General features: G+C 35.7%; 1 protein-coding gene across 1 annotated transcript in view; it reads left to right on the top strand.

Moving 5' to 3' along the window:
* Positions 1 to 14,447, top strand: part of HIBCH (3-hydroxyisobutyryl-CoA hydrolase) — a 42,662-nt gene that overhangs the window by 17,972 nt on the left and 10,243 nt on the right. Inside the window, exons 7-11 of the mRNA XM_064660471.1 lie at positions 3,528 to 3,606; positions 7,762 to 7,907; positions 8,815 to 8,901; positions 10,830 to 10,888; positions 11,650 to 11,731. Coding sequence (XP_064516541.1) covers positions 3,528 to 3,606; positions 7,762 to 7,907; positions 8,815 to 8,901; positions 10,830 to 10,888; positions 11,650 to 11,731 — 453 coding nt within the window. The remainder of the gene's footprint in view (positions 1 to 3,527; positions 3,607 to 7,761; positions 7,908 to 8,814; positions 8,902 to 10,829; positions 10,889 to 11,649; positions 11,732 to 14,447) is intronic.

Genomic DNA, 14,447 nt, shown 5'->3' with positions numbered 1-14,447 from the left:
TGCTGAGCATAGTGTGGAATATCTCTTGGGTCACTTGGGGTCAGCTGTCCCAGCTGTGTCCCCTCCCAACTTCTTGTGCACCCCCAGCCCCCTTGCTGCTGGGGTGAGAATCAGAAAAGGCCTTGACCCTGTGCAAGTGCAGCTCAGGAATAACAAAAACATCTCCATATTATCAACACTGCTTTCAGCAGAATCCAAAACACAGCCCCATACTATGAAGGAGCTACTGTAAAGAGATTTATCTCTATCCCAGCCAAAACCAGCCCAGTAGTTTGAATTGGTTGCTTGTTCATTTCTTAATTCTCCTTAAGTTCTAGGCTCATTCTTTAATTATTCTTTACAAACATTCAAACATTCAGCTGTCAGTGAAGAAAGAAAGTTCCCAGCCAGTACAAGCCTGATTCACCACGAGAATGTATTGTCTTGGAAAAGTCAAAAGGAAGACATTAGCTTCAGTATATATTTTAAGATCATAAAAGGTAGGACTCTGACAAGGCAGGATATACTGTATTTTAATAAAGACATTATAGCACCAAGCCTTGTACGTGTAAATGCTGGAACTATCTGGTGAAGTGAACACAGCCCAACTTTAATAGTGTGAAGGGCCTCCTAGGTAGGACTCTACATATGTAAGATTTCAGTTAAATTAAAGAAAAAAAATTAGAGAATCCAGAAATGGAGGAACGCATTTAGACTTCTGACTGGAAGAGTTTAGGGTTATGGTATATTAAACTAAGTATCTGTCATCTGTATTAGATCTAGAAGGTTAGACACATACAGTGAATATGTTAATGATTTGGGAAGTTGCAAATAAACAAAAAAAAACATATGATGATCACCAGTTAAATAAGTTACTGGGGTTTGTACCCTCAAAGCATTAACTCATTTTCTCTCCTGATTTTTTTGTAACATTGGTTTATTTAGAAAGGATCTTCAAAGAAGTAAGGACATATTTGCACTGCTTTCTTTATAATGGATAAAAAGAAAATATAGTTTCAATCTTTTAAACATACATCTAAAATAAGGCTGTTATCTATACTATAAAACTTTGAAGGCTGTCTAGAAAACAAATCCAATTATGGCTTAAGCACTTGAGAAAGTGAAATCTGATTTAATTACTTCTTTCAAAAGAAAATTACATCTTTCAACTTTCTATTATTAAAACTTTACAGTTATTTTTATCACTCTAAAAAAAAAAAAAGAACAAGTTTGGAAGAAAAGCTCCCTTTATGGAGTTCACACTCGAGTCTTTGTTGCTTAATACTCAAGCTAAAAATTTAAGTCCTTACAAAAAATTCAGACTATCTAGAAAATAAGCCAGAAAAAATGCTTTATGATAGATGGTATTTGTGTTTTTAGATATGGGATTAGAACAAAAATTAATTTAAGCATTAGAGCATAATGGGCATGATTTTTTAATTTCATTATCTTTATAAATAAAGGTCATCACTATTGCTGAACATGCGTGAAAATAACTACAGGCCTTACTAAATGCAGTGAAAACATGCTGTTATGACATTTGGAAGTTATGAAGTCACATTTCCATTTAACTTAAGACTTTTGGAGCTGTTCTAGGAGTGAATGTAGCTTTACATGTAGCTTTGCATTTGCAAGAGAGCGAAACACAGGGGCATTGCTCTTGGTGCTGCTCAGATGAGATGTGCAGCCTCTGACCAGTCCTCGAGAGAAAGGGCTGAAGGACAGATAAGGATGAGACAGAACATGGTACCCTGTGCAAATAAGATTCAGATGTTTGCTCAAATCCCATTTGCCTCCTTGGAAAAGCAGTACTTCATGTGTACACATTTGGCTTAGTTTCTGAATATAAAGTCCAGTATGATAACCAGTTGCCTTAAGGGTGCATTTCTCAGGAAATTAAACTGGAATCTTAAAAACTTCATACACCTATATTAAAACACTAGACTGGCAGATATTCATTTTACAGAAAAAAATCAAAGATATTTTCAAATTTAATCGTGTATGACCCTAATGGAATAAACAGTGACAATAATTTCTTGCTGGGCAGAATTGTAAGAGAGGCCATGGAAGGAAATGAATGTAATTTATATTAAATTGAGATAACTTTTTAAAATTTGAATGTAAAACCCACCCAAAGATCACTGTAATAAGAAAAATAAGATGTTCTACTCTCACCTTAAAAGCCTGTCAAATATATACTGCTGACCCAAGAGAATATCACCCAATTGATACCACTGGTTTTGATGAAAAGTATGAAATGCATAAAGATGTTTATGAAAACTAGTAGCTTTAGGTGGGTAAAGTATTATTTTTCTAGTATTTAAGCACTTATTTCTTCATTAGACACTGACTTCTTTTGGCCAATGATATTTAAGATATCTTAGTTTGAACATAAAAAAAAGTATAGGTAGAAGGACTTAACCAAGGGAAATTTAACTTCTGTTCTGAGGAACAGAAGTAAACTGAAACAGTGGAAAGGAAGAGAAGGATAATATTTGTATGAAGAAACTTCTTGTGAAATATTCAGTAGAGGTTTTTGTCTCCAGATACACTCAAACATGCATTTCTATTAACATGTATCATGTAAATAAGCTTTGAGAAGTGAGACCTCAATATGTATGTTGTGGTTATGCCCTGTAATCTAAATATACTTGGATTACTTCAAATATTATTACTAAGTAGTAGTAACTTTGTCAGATTACCATTTTTCTTTATATTTGCCAATTTGCCTCTTGAACATTTTTCTAAATTAAATTAATTTTGTGTGAAAACACTTTTTTTATTGGGCCTTGCTGCTGCTCACTGCCTAAATCAGAAAATATGTGACAGACACAACCAGAAACTCTTCTGCTTTTGAGGGAAGTGTCTCATCAGGACAGGCTGCTAGAGAAGAAGGCTAGATACTTAATAATGTGAATTCCATTTCTGATTTGGTGATAACCAGTGCTCAGGTTAAACAGTGGGTTTCTAACCACATACTCTGAATTTTAATCAGTAATGCTGAAGGCTTTTCCTGTTTAAAATACTTCTGTGTTTTCACGGCTAGGCTTTGGGAAAGAAGATTTGGGAAACACTTCTGTGTTTGTAACATAGGTAATTATCACATTAGAAGAATAGTTAATTATTATTTCTTTTAGAAGTATTAGAATGACAAATCTGTACAATTCGTGTATTGGCTTTTTTTTGTCAGTGATTTCAGGTATATGCAAAAATTACAGATGGGGTGACATTAGCAAAGGGATACCAGTGGGCTAATGGAGATAACAGGGTCACCCATTTCTGTTGCTGTCACCTGAGGGTTTTTGAAGGTAATCTCTGTGTGACTCATCAGTCTTTCAAAGCACAGAATGCTATTTCAGCCAAATCATAAAGGCAATATGATGCTTTGTTAGTGTTTGAACCGTGAAAGATCTTTTAATGTTTTCTTGAGACGCATGTGTTAAATCTACTTTTATTTGAATGGTAGAGCAAAGCAAGAGGTGTGTTACACAGGGTTATGATTACTGGTAAAAATAATTTTATAACTGTGTCCTTTGCTCCATGCACAGGGAGTTGGCCTCTCAATTCATGGACATTTTCGAGTTGCTACAGAAAAGACACTTTTTGCAATGCCAGAAACAGCAATAGGTAAGCATTTTATCATGTGTTAATATGTCTAAGTTTTCACTGTTTGTGTAATCAGGATGAAACCTATTTAACTGAAAGCTGTGGTGGTAATGAAAGAATTTTAAAAGGGAACTGGAGATGACCATATATGGAAAGTATTTTCTATTAAATTAACAGAAACTTACCTGCATTCTGGGAGTTGATCATTAAGGTTCCTAACTGTCTAGACTGATGCAAAGACTGTCAGGATACAATATTTCAGAAACAGAAGCAGATCAAGGAACTAAGTCTGTGCTACAGATGTAGGCAGATAGAGTCTGAAGATCCCAGTGCAGCTACTTCAGCTTCACCCTGGGGACTCTGTGAGTCCAACTGCCTGTACTACACAGCTGCTCTGCAGTGTTAATGAGACAGATTTTGAAATTCCAGCTTTTCTTGTAGATTATTAATGTAGGCCCATTACAGTTGTGCAGAGATTGTGTCTAGGTGAGATCACAGTGCCTTCAGTAGTGTCTGTTTTTTTAAACAGCAACACGCTTCTTGTGTTTTCTAATGTTTGATCCTACAGGTTTTTTGTCAACTCTGAGATGTACAAAAGAAAATGTAGCTCAGAGCTACATGAAGATGGAGGTATGGCTCAAGAAAAGTCAGTCAGATTAAAGGCAACCCTCCTGATGGAAGTGTCAAGGGAAATAAAGCATAGCAAACCACCCAAATATAAGGAAGCTCATTATCATTTTAACTCCTGAAAAAAAAATTTACAGCAATTTCTGCTGGCTGATAAATCTAGTGCAATTTTTCTGAACAAGCAAATTTGAGATGAGAAAAGCAAAAGCTATTGCAGACCTCCAACTATTTTTTATGCTGAAGGAAGACTTGGTAAACTAAATATCTTAAGCATTAATACAACATGAATGTGCTAAACTCTGAATTTCATAATCAGTTATTGTACATGAAAGCCATTTGAAGGAAACAGTTTGTATTTGTATTTTTTTAAAAACTAAACAGAGAAGTTCTTTGACATATAAAATTATACTAATAATGAAAGTACCTTCACTTTCTTCTTCATAGGTAAAGATATGAGTAGTTTTATATTAACAAAAATTCTGTTTTTTACATACATTTCTTGTGTTGCCAAGGGCTTATTTAAACAAAAATAGACTGTGAAGACATGTAAAGGAAAAGCTTAGAACTTGCTTAGGAAAGGAAGTAATTAAACCCTTTTTAGGATCAATTAGAAGTAAAACCACTGAAATCTGTGGATTTAAAGGCTTAGCTCTTTTGATCTCTGTGTGTTCTCTTAAAATGTCTAGCTTTCTAGGCACTGGATTGATTTTTTCATGTGTTCACTTATTTCAGTAGGCATGACACCTTTGCTGTGAAATGAAAACAAAGCATTCATTCAGCTGCTACATTTTCACACAATTATTCTGCATTTATACACCACCGTAAATAAAAGGATAGAGATAAATATGCCACTTTGAAAATAGAAATAAAAGGCAGTTGTAGATTGTAGGAGTTTGACACAGATAATACAAAGCACTGGAAAGCAGCTTAGATGTGGGAGGGTGTGGAAAAACTAGTAGTGAGAAGAACAAAAGGAGGAAGTATATTGTAAGAGGTGGGCTTTGAGATAATGTTATATTAATAATGGATACTTTCATGTATATCCCTCCTAAGTTTTTAGCTTTCTAGAAGGCATTTACTAATAAATTTCCACCCCCCTCTACCGACAGGGTAAGAATGCAGTAACACTGCCTTTATTTTATGCTTGGCAAATGCAGAGTTGCACCTTTGGGATTACAGCAAAGAGCACAGACTGCAAGTCAGCACCACAGGCATAGGCTTATAGCCTGGTCAGTCCAGCAGTAACACAGCTCTTCTCTTATTCAAGTAGGAATTTGAGAAATAATTGGTAAATACTATCAAAAGAAGTGGAACACATTAAGGGAACCACAGTGGCAAGGAGAAACATATGGGAAGCATTGCTGAGAGAATTAAGAGGAATATGTAGAACATGGACAAGAGGGGTAAAATTATAAGAAAAATGGAAGACAGGGACAATGAAAAAGATACAGAAGCTATAGCAGACTGTGTTTAGGCAACCAAGTAAGTTTAAAGTGGATTAGTTACATCTTCACTAATCCTGTTTGTAAATTCCTTAATAATTAAACCTTCATTCAATTTAGGTTTATTTTCCTCTGAAGCAACTTAAGTTAATCAACTGCACAGTTTATTTAGAATGGATTTCCCTGTGTATGGTCAAGTGGAAGGGCATTATGGATCCCAGTAGGAAGATGTCTTTTCCTCTAGAATTTTATTGGAGCATGGGGAGAACAGTGGTCCAGCATTGATATTATTCTAATTTAATTACAGCAAAACCAAGAAAGATTGTTGCTGTTGCAGTTCTGGTGGATGGACAGAATAATGTAATTGCCTTTTTACTTTGGAGGGCATTTTTAAGTCAGGTTTCTCTTTGAAATGAGGAATTTTTTTTCAGTAGTAGGATATCCAAGGGGAGACAGATGAATAGAAACATAAAACTAAATAAAAGTCTTGGCATCAATGTTTTGATGGCTCAAAATGAGAATGTAAAATGTAGAGCAGACTATTGAGAATGTGAGTACAGATGAAAAAGGTGAGTGATGAATTTGGGTTAATTGGGCTTTTAAAGTGTGTCAGCAAGGCATTCAGCATTTCAGGAGAAGAGCTGTATGTCTCAGTAGCCTGTGGGATGAAGAATAAATCCATCAATGACAGCACACACATCGGTGGGAGTAAAATACTACAACTTTAACTGATAGGAAGTGACTCCTAAAACCATCTTTTCATTGTATTAGAAGCAGCAGAACAAAGGGAGGACCAAGAGGGAATCAGAGGAGAAGCTGAGAGAGGGGTTTGATATTAAGATCGTTAAGAGGAAAACACTGAGCAGCTGTCTGAAAGAAACCTCCCCTCAATTCTGTCTGAGGGGGAGGACCTTTCCAGGATCACTGATTTCCCACATCTTAAAATACCTGTGATAGGATCTTTTCCATAATACATCCACTGACTCTTGTTGTGACTGAAAGCAATTGCTTGTAAGTGAAAAATTACCACTTTCTATCAGAACTGCACTTAAACTCCTTATGTGCATCTGAATTTTCCCAGTTAATATCTCTGCTTTGGCAAGTGTTTATGAGTTTCCTACTGCTCATTTGTATTCTTTTTCATTTGTTTTCTTTTTTGTTTTTTTCATTTTTCCTGTCACAGTGAAAAAACACCACCACACCTTTCATTTCTTCAAAAGACTTTCAGTGTCATGAATGCACCATTGGTGATGATTTCAAAGTAGTAACTGGACACTGCTTCTATCCGTTCAGATTTCTGAAACTGATACAGCTAAGCTAAAATTTTCTTAAGTTTAAGTGTGTTACAAAAAGTGTCTGAATTTGTTTTGGTGATCAATGTATATAACAGAAGGTAGATATCTTTCAATTACAACTTTTAAAAGTATTTTAAATTTTATTCACACTTGAGATTTTTAAAAATTACCCTAATCTGTTGATTTGAAAAACATATAAATGTAAGACAGTCACTAAACCAGAAAGTTTAAAAATCTTTTTTTTACTTTCAGCTTAGTCATAGTCCTGTCAAAGAGCCAGGTACCAGCTCAGCCTCTTGCACCCCCACCTTCAGGAAGACCCTGTCAATATTTTTGATCTATTATTGAATTCTCAGCCCCAAAATATGTTCAAATGAAGCTGTGCAAGAGGAATTCATCACTGTTTGATATTTTTATCATAATAAAAGATTTCAGAGAAAAAGCAGCATCCAGTTCAAGTTTGCACAAATTACTTCACAATTCCTCGTGTCACTTCTGTTTCTTTGCTGAGAACACACTTGATCCTTCACCTAAAAATATCTCAAGTTGTTGGCAAATAGAATAAATACTATTTTTTGGTAGTTATTTGTAGAGTATGTGCTAGTGGAAAGGATGCAGTTTGGAAGGTGTTTGAGAGTTTGCTTTTAGGAAGGGATTTGATGACAGAGAAATGTCAAAGCAAGTCAAGGAGAAACTCGATCAGAGTTCTGTGCCTGTCAGGGAGATGAAAGTCAGACAAGAAGAAGTAGCTACTAAGTGGTGATCAGTACAAGTTCTTCTCCCTTCACTTTTGTTTTTGTTGTCTATTGCAGGCCTGTTTCCTGATGTAGGTGGAGGGTATTTCTTGCCAAGGCTCTCAGGAAGGGTTGGCTATTACCTCGGACTAACAGGATACAGGCTGAAAGGAAGAGATGTACTAAGAGCTGGCATCGCTACACATTTTGTAGAATCCGAAAAGGTAACATGCTAACAGTGCTGGCAGGGGCACAGCCTACAACCACAATGACAGGTTTGAGGGTTTAGCACCCCAGTATACTTTTTACCAACATGAGTGTCTGCAGCAGCACAGTTATATTAGCTGGCCATGCCCTGTGAACAGGGACGTAAGATACTCTCAAGCTGTCATTCTAACGCTTGCCAGATAATGACAGCTTTGCTTGGAGGAAGGAGCAAATGTTGTTGCCTTCACAATTCTGCTGTTGGAAGGGCATGATCTACTCAGCATAATGGAAGTTGCTCACAAAATTTTACAGTTCAAGACAATTGTGTATGAAACTAGAGATTTATACAATTGCTGGGTTTTCAATCAAGGTAAAACTCCATTAAATTAATGTGGTTTTTATCAGTCTGCTTAACAGGTATTTGTTTCTTACAGTGCCTGTAAGGAAGTGTAAAAATTAAGGTGTTTCATAAAGTCAGAGTAACTGGAATGGACTTAAATGAAGGAGAAACAATGACTTGCTTTCCTTCTCTCCATGAAGACTCCTGACTGTCACTGTGGAGCTGGCAAAATACTGCTTTGAGGACAGCATTGTTGCCAGACTCCTGCTCTTTCCTCTGAGACTGCTGTAGCCTTGCTTTACCTGCTGCATCTGTAGCACTGCATTGGGGGTCTGCCTGGGAAGAAGAGTTCTTTGCTGATCACTGCAGACATAATTAAATCCAGATGGTTCAACACTGAAAAATGAACTCTGGCTCCTTTTATTGTTTGCTTAGTACCTCCTTAAGATCTGTCAGAAAGTTGGGGAGGGTGAGGGGGGTGTTTTTATACGTGCATACTACTATTACCAGTAGTATAGCACCAGCAGAAATAATTCAAGTAGATTTTGTTTTACTTACTTGTAATTAAATCTTATTTTTAATAGCTACCTGCCTTAGAGAAAGACCTGATAGCACTGAAATCGCCTTCAAAAGAAAATATAGCAGACTTACTGAACTCTTACCACAAGAAGGTAATCTGATCAGTTATTGAAATCAAGCAAAATTGTTATATATATAAAGACATTCTTTTTTATCTGTGCTACTGATAATTTTTTTTTTTTTACAGTTGAAAATAATGAATTCCCAAACTCTTTGCCCTTTATAAAATACTAATTTGTAACACTAATGCCTACAGTTGTCAAAATCAGAATTGAAAAGTCCTTCTTCACCTTTTATTCATTTTGGATACCCCAAAAATTCCTACTGTGATCAGCTCAATCTCTGTGTGTGTACTTCAGTTTCCAGCCAGTAGCATGACGAGGCAGAAAATACATTGCTGCTTAATTTTCCCTGTTACTCTTGGATTTCTAGCACACTTGGCAGAAGGCAAAATAGATAGCCACGAGCAGACTGGAGGTTGGACATGATGACAAATGTGATCTGGGGAGTTACCCTGAAATTCAGGGATTCTGACAAATAGAAATGACAAGGGTGGAACTACTGCCCTAATCCAGAGGCTGCAGAAGTTATTCTGCCCATTAAATGCTGCACGGTTCACTTGGAAATGGATGCTGTATTTCCATCCCAGAAAATTTCTCTATATCAACCTAGAAAAATGTCTTGCTAGCTTGATGCATGTGACATAAATTTTAGCATTATTTTGATGCAGACCATCTGCAGTCCAGATTTGAAGCCTGAATTTAAAGGCTTAAGTTGTTCCTTTGACTTCTCGAGTATTTTATATGTTTGTAACCTTGAGGCAACTGAAAGACTGAATAAGCACAGCATTTATCAATAGGATCAGTATTGGCAGATACACTGTAGGAAAAGCACCTGAAATCAGTATTTTCAGGGGGAGAAAGATGCTGTTTTCTCAGTGGACTAACCCATGCATGATGCTCTGTTGTGATTTTGGAGGTGAATATAACTGTATTAATATATAATTAGTATTTGTGTTGGGCCTGTGTAACAATGAGCATAAAAAATAAAAGGTTTTGGCTTTACAATCAGAGGCTATTTTAACTGCTTTGATGTGCATTGTAATTTTATTTCAATAGAAAGAAAACTTCTAGAGTTAAACTGGTTTGTTCAATTCTAGTGTGTTTTAACTAGTTTTTAACTAATTTGTTTGGCTTTAAAATGAGCAGTGTCTACTCCTGTTATTTCTATTTTGGAATTACTGAGTTAATATATTAAGGTTAATTAGAAAAATAATTGGATAAGCTAATTAACCTAGCACTACTGATTATTCTCACAAAATAGCTGTGAAATAGGAGTGATTATATGTTGCAGTATACAGAAAAGGAGGCTATGTATTTTTAGTTATCAGAGCTGAAATGACAGGGAATCTTTCTCAGCTTCAGCTGCTGGTCCTGAAACATCTGCTTATGTCCTAAACCCCTTAATGTGAAGATGTGAGACATTTGACAGCCTTTCCACATAAGGCCAATGGGTCTTTCACACACTTCAGCTGTCTAAATAAAATTTTGTAAAATGTCATAGAAAAGACAAGGAAGAGAAATGCCTTTTTTTTGTCATTAAAAATGCCTAAATATACATCTGAATATTTTTAAGAAAATGAAGCTTTTTTTTTAAAAACAATCTCAGGTTTTTGGGTAGATTTATCTATACTGACTTCCTTAGTGTATTTTATAGAAATGTTTTGATAGATTAATCAGAATTACTTGTGTACAAGATAACCACCCAGTCTAATATGCATACATAGTAGCTCAGAGCAAGCACTGCATTATGAGGGAACATCTTTAACATTCACATGATGAAGTGACAATTTCATTTATACACACTGCAAAACTGTAATTCATTAAAAATGTCACTGTTTTATGAATATTAACTGTTCGTTTATGATATTTCTGTAACACAAGGCATTGAAATTTTTCAGTACTGATAACATTTTCAGTCTAAAATAACCAAGTAAAACAGGTATTTGCTTTTTAAATAGTGCACAGTTGATCAAGAAAAGAAGTTTGTACTTGATGAGCACATGGAGAAGATTAACAGGTATTTAGCAATCTTTTTTCATTTTTTATTATTGTGGATAGAGAATGTGGAGTTAAATCAAGTAACAGTATTCTGCAGGTAAGGTGAGAGAAATGACATCCAAGTTTAAATAACTTGTCTTTAGAGAGCTTTATCTGAAGCTCATTAAATATTTCACTTATCAGTATATTAAGTACTTGAGCATATTTGCCTGAGTCATGCACCCTTATATTAAGCAACTACCATATGGCACATTAGAATGAACATTTTCTATAGAAATTGGATGGGGATTTGTGAGAGAAATTGTCAAGTTGAGTAGGGAATGTTACGTAGCACATTTATACTCATTGATTTAAGGCCGTTTCTATGACTGCTTGGAACTTCTGTGTATCAGAGAAGGAAGGAGTGACAAGAAACAGCTAAAACTCTTGAAGAAGGATGGCAGTAACTAGGTTTAGAGACAAAAGATGTTGACACCAAACCAGTAGAACGGAGCTAATAGCTAAGGGCTTGATGTGCAATAAAAATACAGATAAGACTGATGGGAGTAATGGAAGTTTATAGATAAATAACAGAGTTCGTGAGTGAGGTTTATTGAAACACTAGAGAATTGTAAAGGGAGAGGAGATGCCTGACAACCAAGTTACTTGAAAGGGAACAACATGGAACTCATTCCTAAGTAAAGCCAAATCAACTGGTTAGACTGTTTCTAATGCTACTCACCCTTCATAGGTTAAGTGGAAGGCTGAAGCAGTTCATGGACTAATTTATTTTAATTTTAGTCTTTTTTCAGCAAATAGTATGGAAGAAATTGTCAAAAAATTAAAGCAAGATGGTTCTCCTTTTGCCATGAAGCAGCTGGAGGTAATGTCTTCTATGTTATTTTTGTTAAAAACTTTAGGTTTGGGTGTGTATTTTCTTATCATAGGGTAGACTTTATTCACCCTGTTAACATAACTAATACTGCATAACACCGATAAGACACTGGACTGAGATCCTCAGGTTCTCCCATATTGTCCTGAGGGATTCTCAGTAGTGCTGTTCAGACAAGAGCAAAACTCTGTAAAACTACACAATGTGAGTATTGTCATGTGGTGCATAAAATTGTAATTAGTAAAAACCCAAAATGCCCTTCCCTTTTCCCCTCAAGGGGATGTTGGGGACAAACATTCCCTTTTATAGCTTCTCATTTTATTGCCAAGGGTTGGAATAAACCAGAGCCAGAACAGTGTTGTTCTTTTTCTTCCATTCCAGATACCTCATTTGGGTAAACAGCAAAAAAATTTATCTTCACAAAGTATTTTTGATCTTTTTAATGCATTCCTGAGTGCTGGATGTATCACAGAATCACAGAATATGCTGAGCTAGAAGGGACCCACAAGGATCATTGAGTCCAACCCTTAGCCCTGCACAGGACAACCCCAAGAACAAGAGTCACACCCTGTGCCTGAGAGCATCATCCAAACACTCCTTGAGCTCTGTCAGCCTTGGGGCTGTGACCACTGCCCTGGGGAGCCTGTTCAGTGCCCACCCTCTGGCTGAAGAACCTTTTTCTAATATCCAACCTAAACCTCCCCTGACACAACTTGAGACCATTCCCTCAGGTCCTGTCACTGCTCACAGAATCACATAGTCACTACTCAAAAAATGTACAGCAATACTACACAGAATTCATACTTCAGCCTCAAAAGCAAGAAGCAACTTATATTCATTTATAAATAATGTGTGTATTTTCTTTTTTTCCTTTGAATTATCTGTATTCAGGTGCCTTGTAAAAGTTTGGTTTCAAGCTAGTGAAATATTAGTTACAATTGGATAGAACTCTAGCATTTCTTCAACAAAAGTGTCATTAAGAAATCTTGCTTTTTTAATAAAATAAAACAGCCATCATCTTCTGACCTTCATTTGAGCAGAAGGAATTTTAGAAGGTAGTATCATTAACATTAGACATCCTGTCATAGATATACTTTACTTTTTAGTTTTTAATTAAAGATATAACACTTTGTCACTGGAACTGTCAAACAGTTTTTGAGAAAGGAAGTCCTAGCATTATCTTTGTGCCAACCATTATGCCTAGTGCATTGCAAGAAGTTTAGCACATGTATTATAAAAGCAAAATTGAATAAAAGGGAAAGCTCATTTTTTCCCCTTGTATTCAGGTTTCATTGGATAAAGTAGTAAAATGAGCTGGTGCCAAAATAAAAATTTTACTTGTTTATAAATCTGAATTGTACCATTTTCCTTCAACCCATATAGACTCTGTGATTCAGTTCTTCACTTTTTCCCCTCTGTTATAGATGGCAGGGAAAGTAACTATATTAAGGTTGGTTGAGACAGTTTGATAGCATGTTAATAGTAGTCACTTCTGGTGGCTCTTATTCTTTATAGTATTGAGTTAAAAGACAGTATTTTATTTGTAGATTTTATAATGTGGGATATAATTCTGCAGGAGTATTATATTGATCAGGTTCAGTGGAGGTTGAAAACCGTCAAGAATTATTTGCATGTAGCTTTTCCTAAGTTAATTTCATACCATTTTATGTCACTTTAAAACATAATCAGACTTAGTGGAATTTATTTTAAAATAGCCCACAGCCCTTACAGGGTGTTTTGTTCAAAATACAGTTCCTACTACAAAAGATACAGGGTGTCTGGAAACACTTTGTTACTGAAATATGTTAACTAGATGGTTTGCTCTGCCAGGTTTGCTGTAGTTACCCAAACCTGCTCAACTTTATTCCTTCATATGCAGCCTCATAACTCAGATCTGCCTTATTATACATATAGAAAAACAACCCCCCCCCAAAAAAAAAAAATCCAAACCAAAACCACACAACCCTGTTCCTTTTCCTTGTTTAGTGGGGTACATTTGTTTAATAGTTTTAGTTGTAGTTTAAATAAATAGTTTAAAACCGCATCATCTACTTCAAAGTTACAGTTTTGTGTAACTGATTTTTTTTTATTCCTGAACAAAAAAATGCTGCTTCTTCAGTTTTCTTATTTCATGTTTTTAGTTTTTCTTTCATGTGATTCATAAATGAATGCCCTTGGAGTTGACCAAAGTTTCTGAACAATTGTCTGTTGTGTTCAAGAGATAAGACTGTGTTAGTATGAGTTGCTTCAGTCCATACAGAAGTTCATGGGAAAAACCCCCACAAAACAAATCCCACATTTTCTCCAGATCCAAGACTTATTAGTATCAACAAATACATGTTTCAGACAAGTTTCTAACAGTATACATTCTGTGCTAAACAGTAGGATTAAGTGAGATTGTAGGATCAGATACTTAATTTCTTCTGTGAAAGATTCATAAAAATAAAAACTGAATTAAGAGATGGGTATCTTCATCTATTGCAAGGGAAGTGAAGTATTGGGCCTCTGGGAGGTTTTTGTTTGTTTAAGTGAAAGAAAGTCACTATGCCTGCTGTTAATCTTGTAAGGGACTCCACTGAGCCACTGCCACTTAATTCAGTCACCTTCTGATAGTACCTTATTGACATTCAGGTCTATTGTAAATTCAGCTTGTAGCTTTTGGGATCATTATGACAAAACCAAGATGGTCTGAAAGATACTGAATCAG

Source organism: Pseudopipra pipra, chromosome 7, assembly GCF_036250125.1.
Source record: "Pseudopipra pipra isolate bDixPip1 chromosome 7, bDixPip1.hap1, whole genome shotgun sequence".
NCBI classification, from domain to species: Eukaryota; Metazoa; Chordata; class Aves; order Passeriformes; family Pipridae; genus Pseudopipra; species Pseudopipra pipra.
Note: the sequence above shows the minus strand (reverse complement) of the source record. Positions and strands in the feature narration are given on the sequence as shown.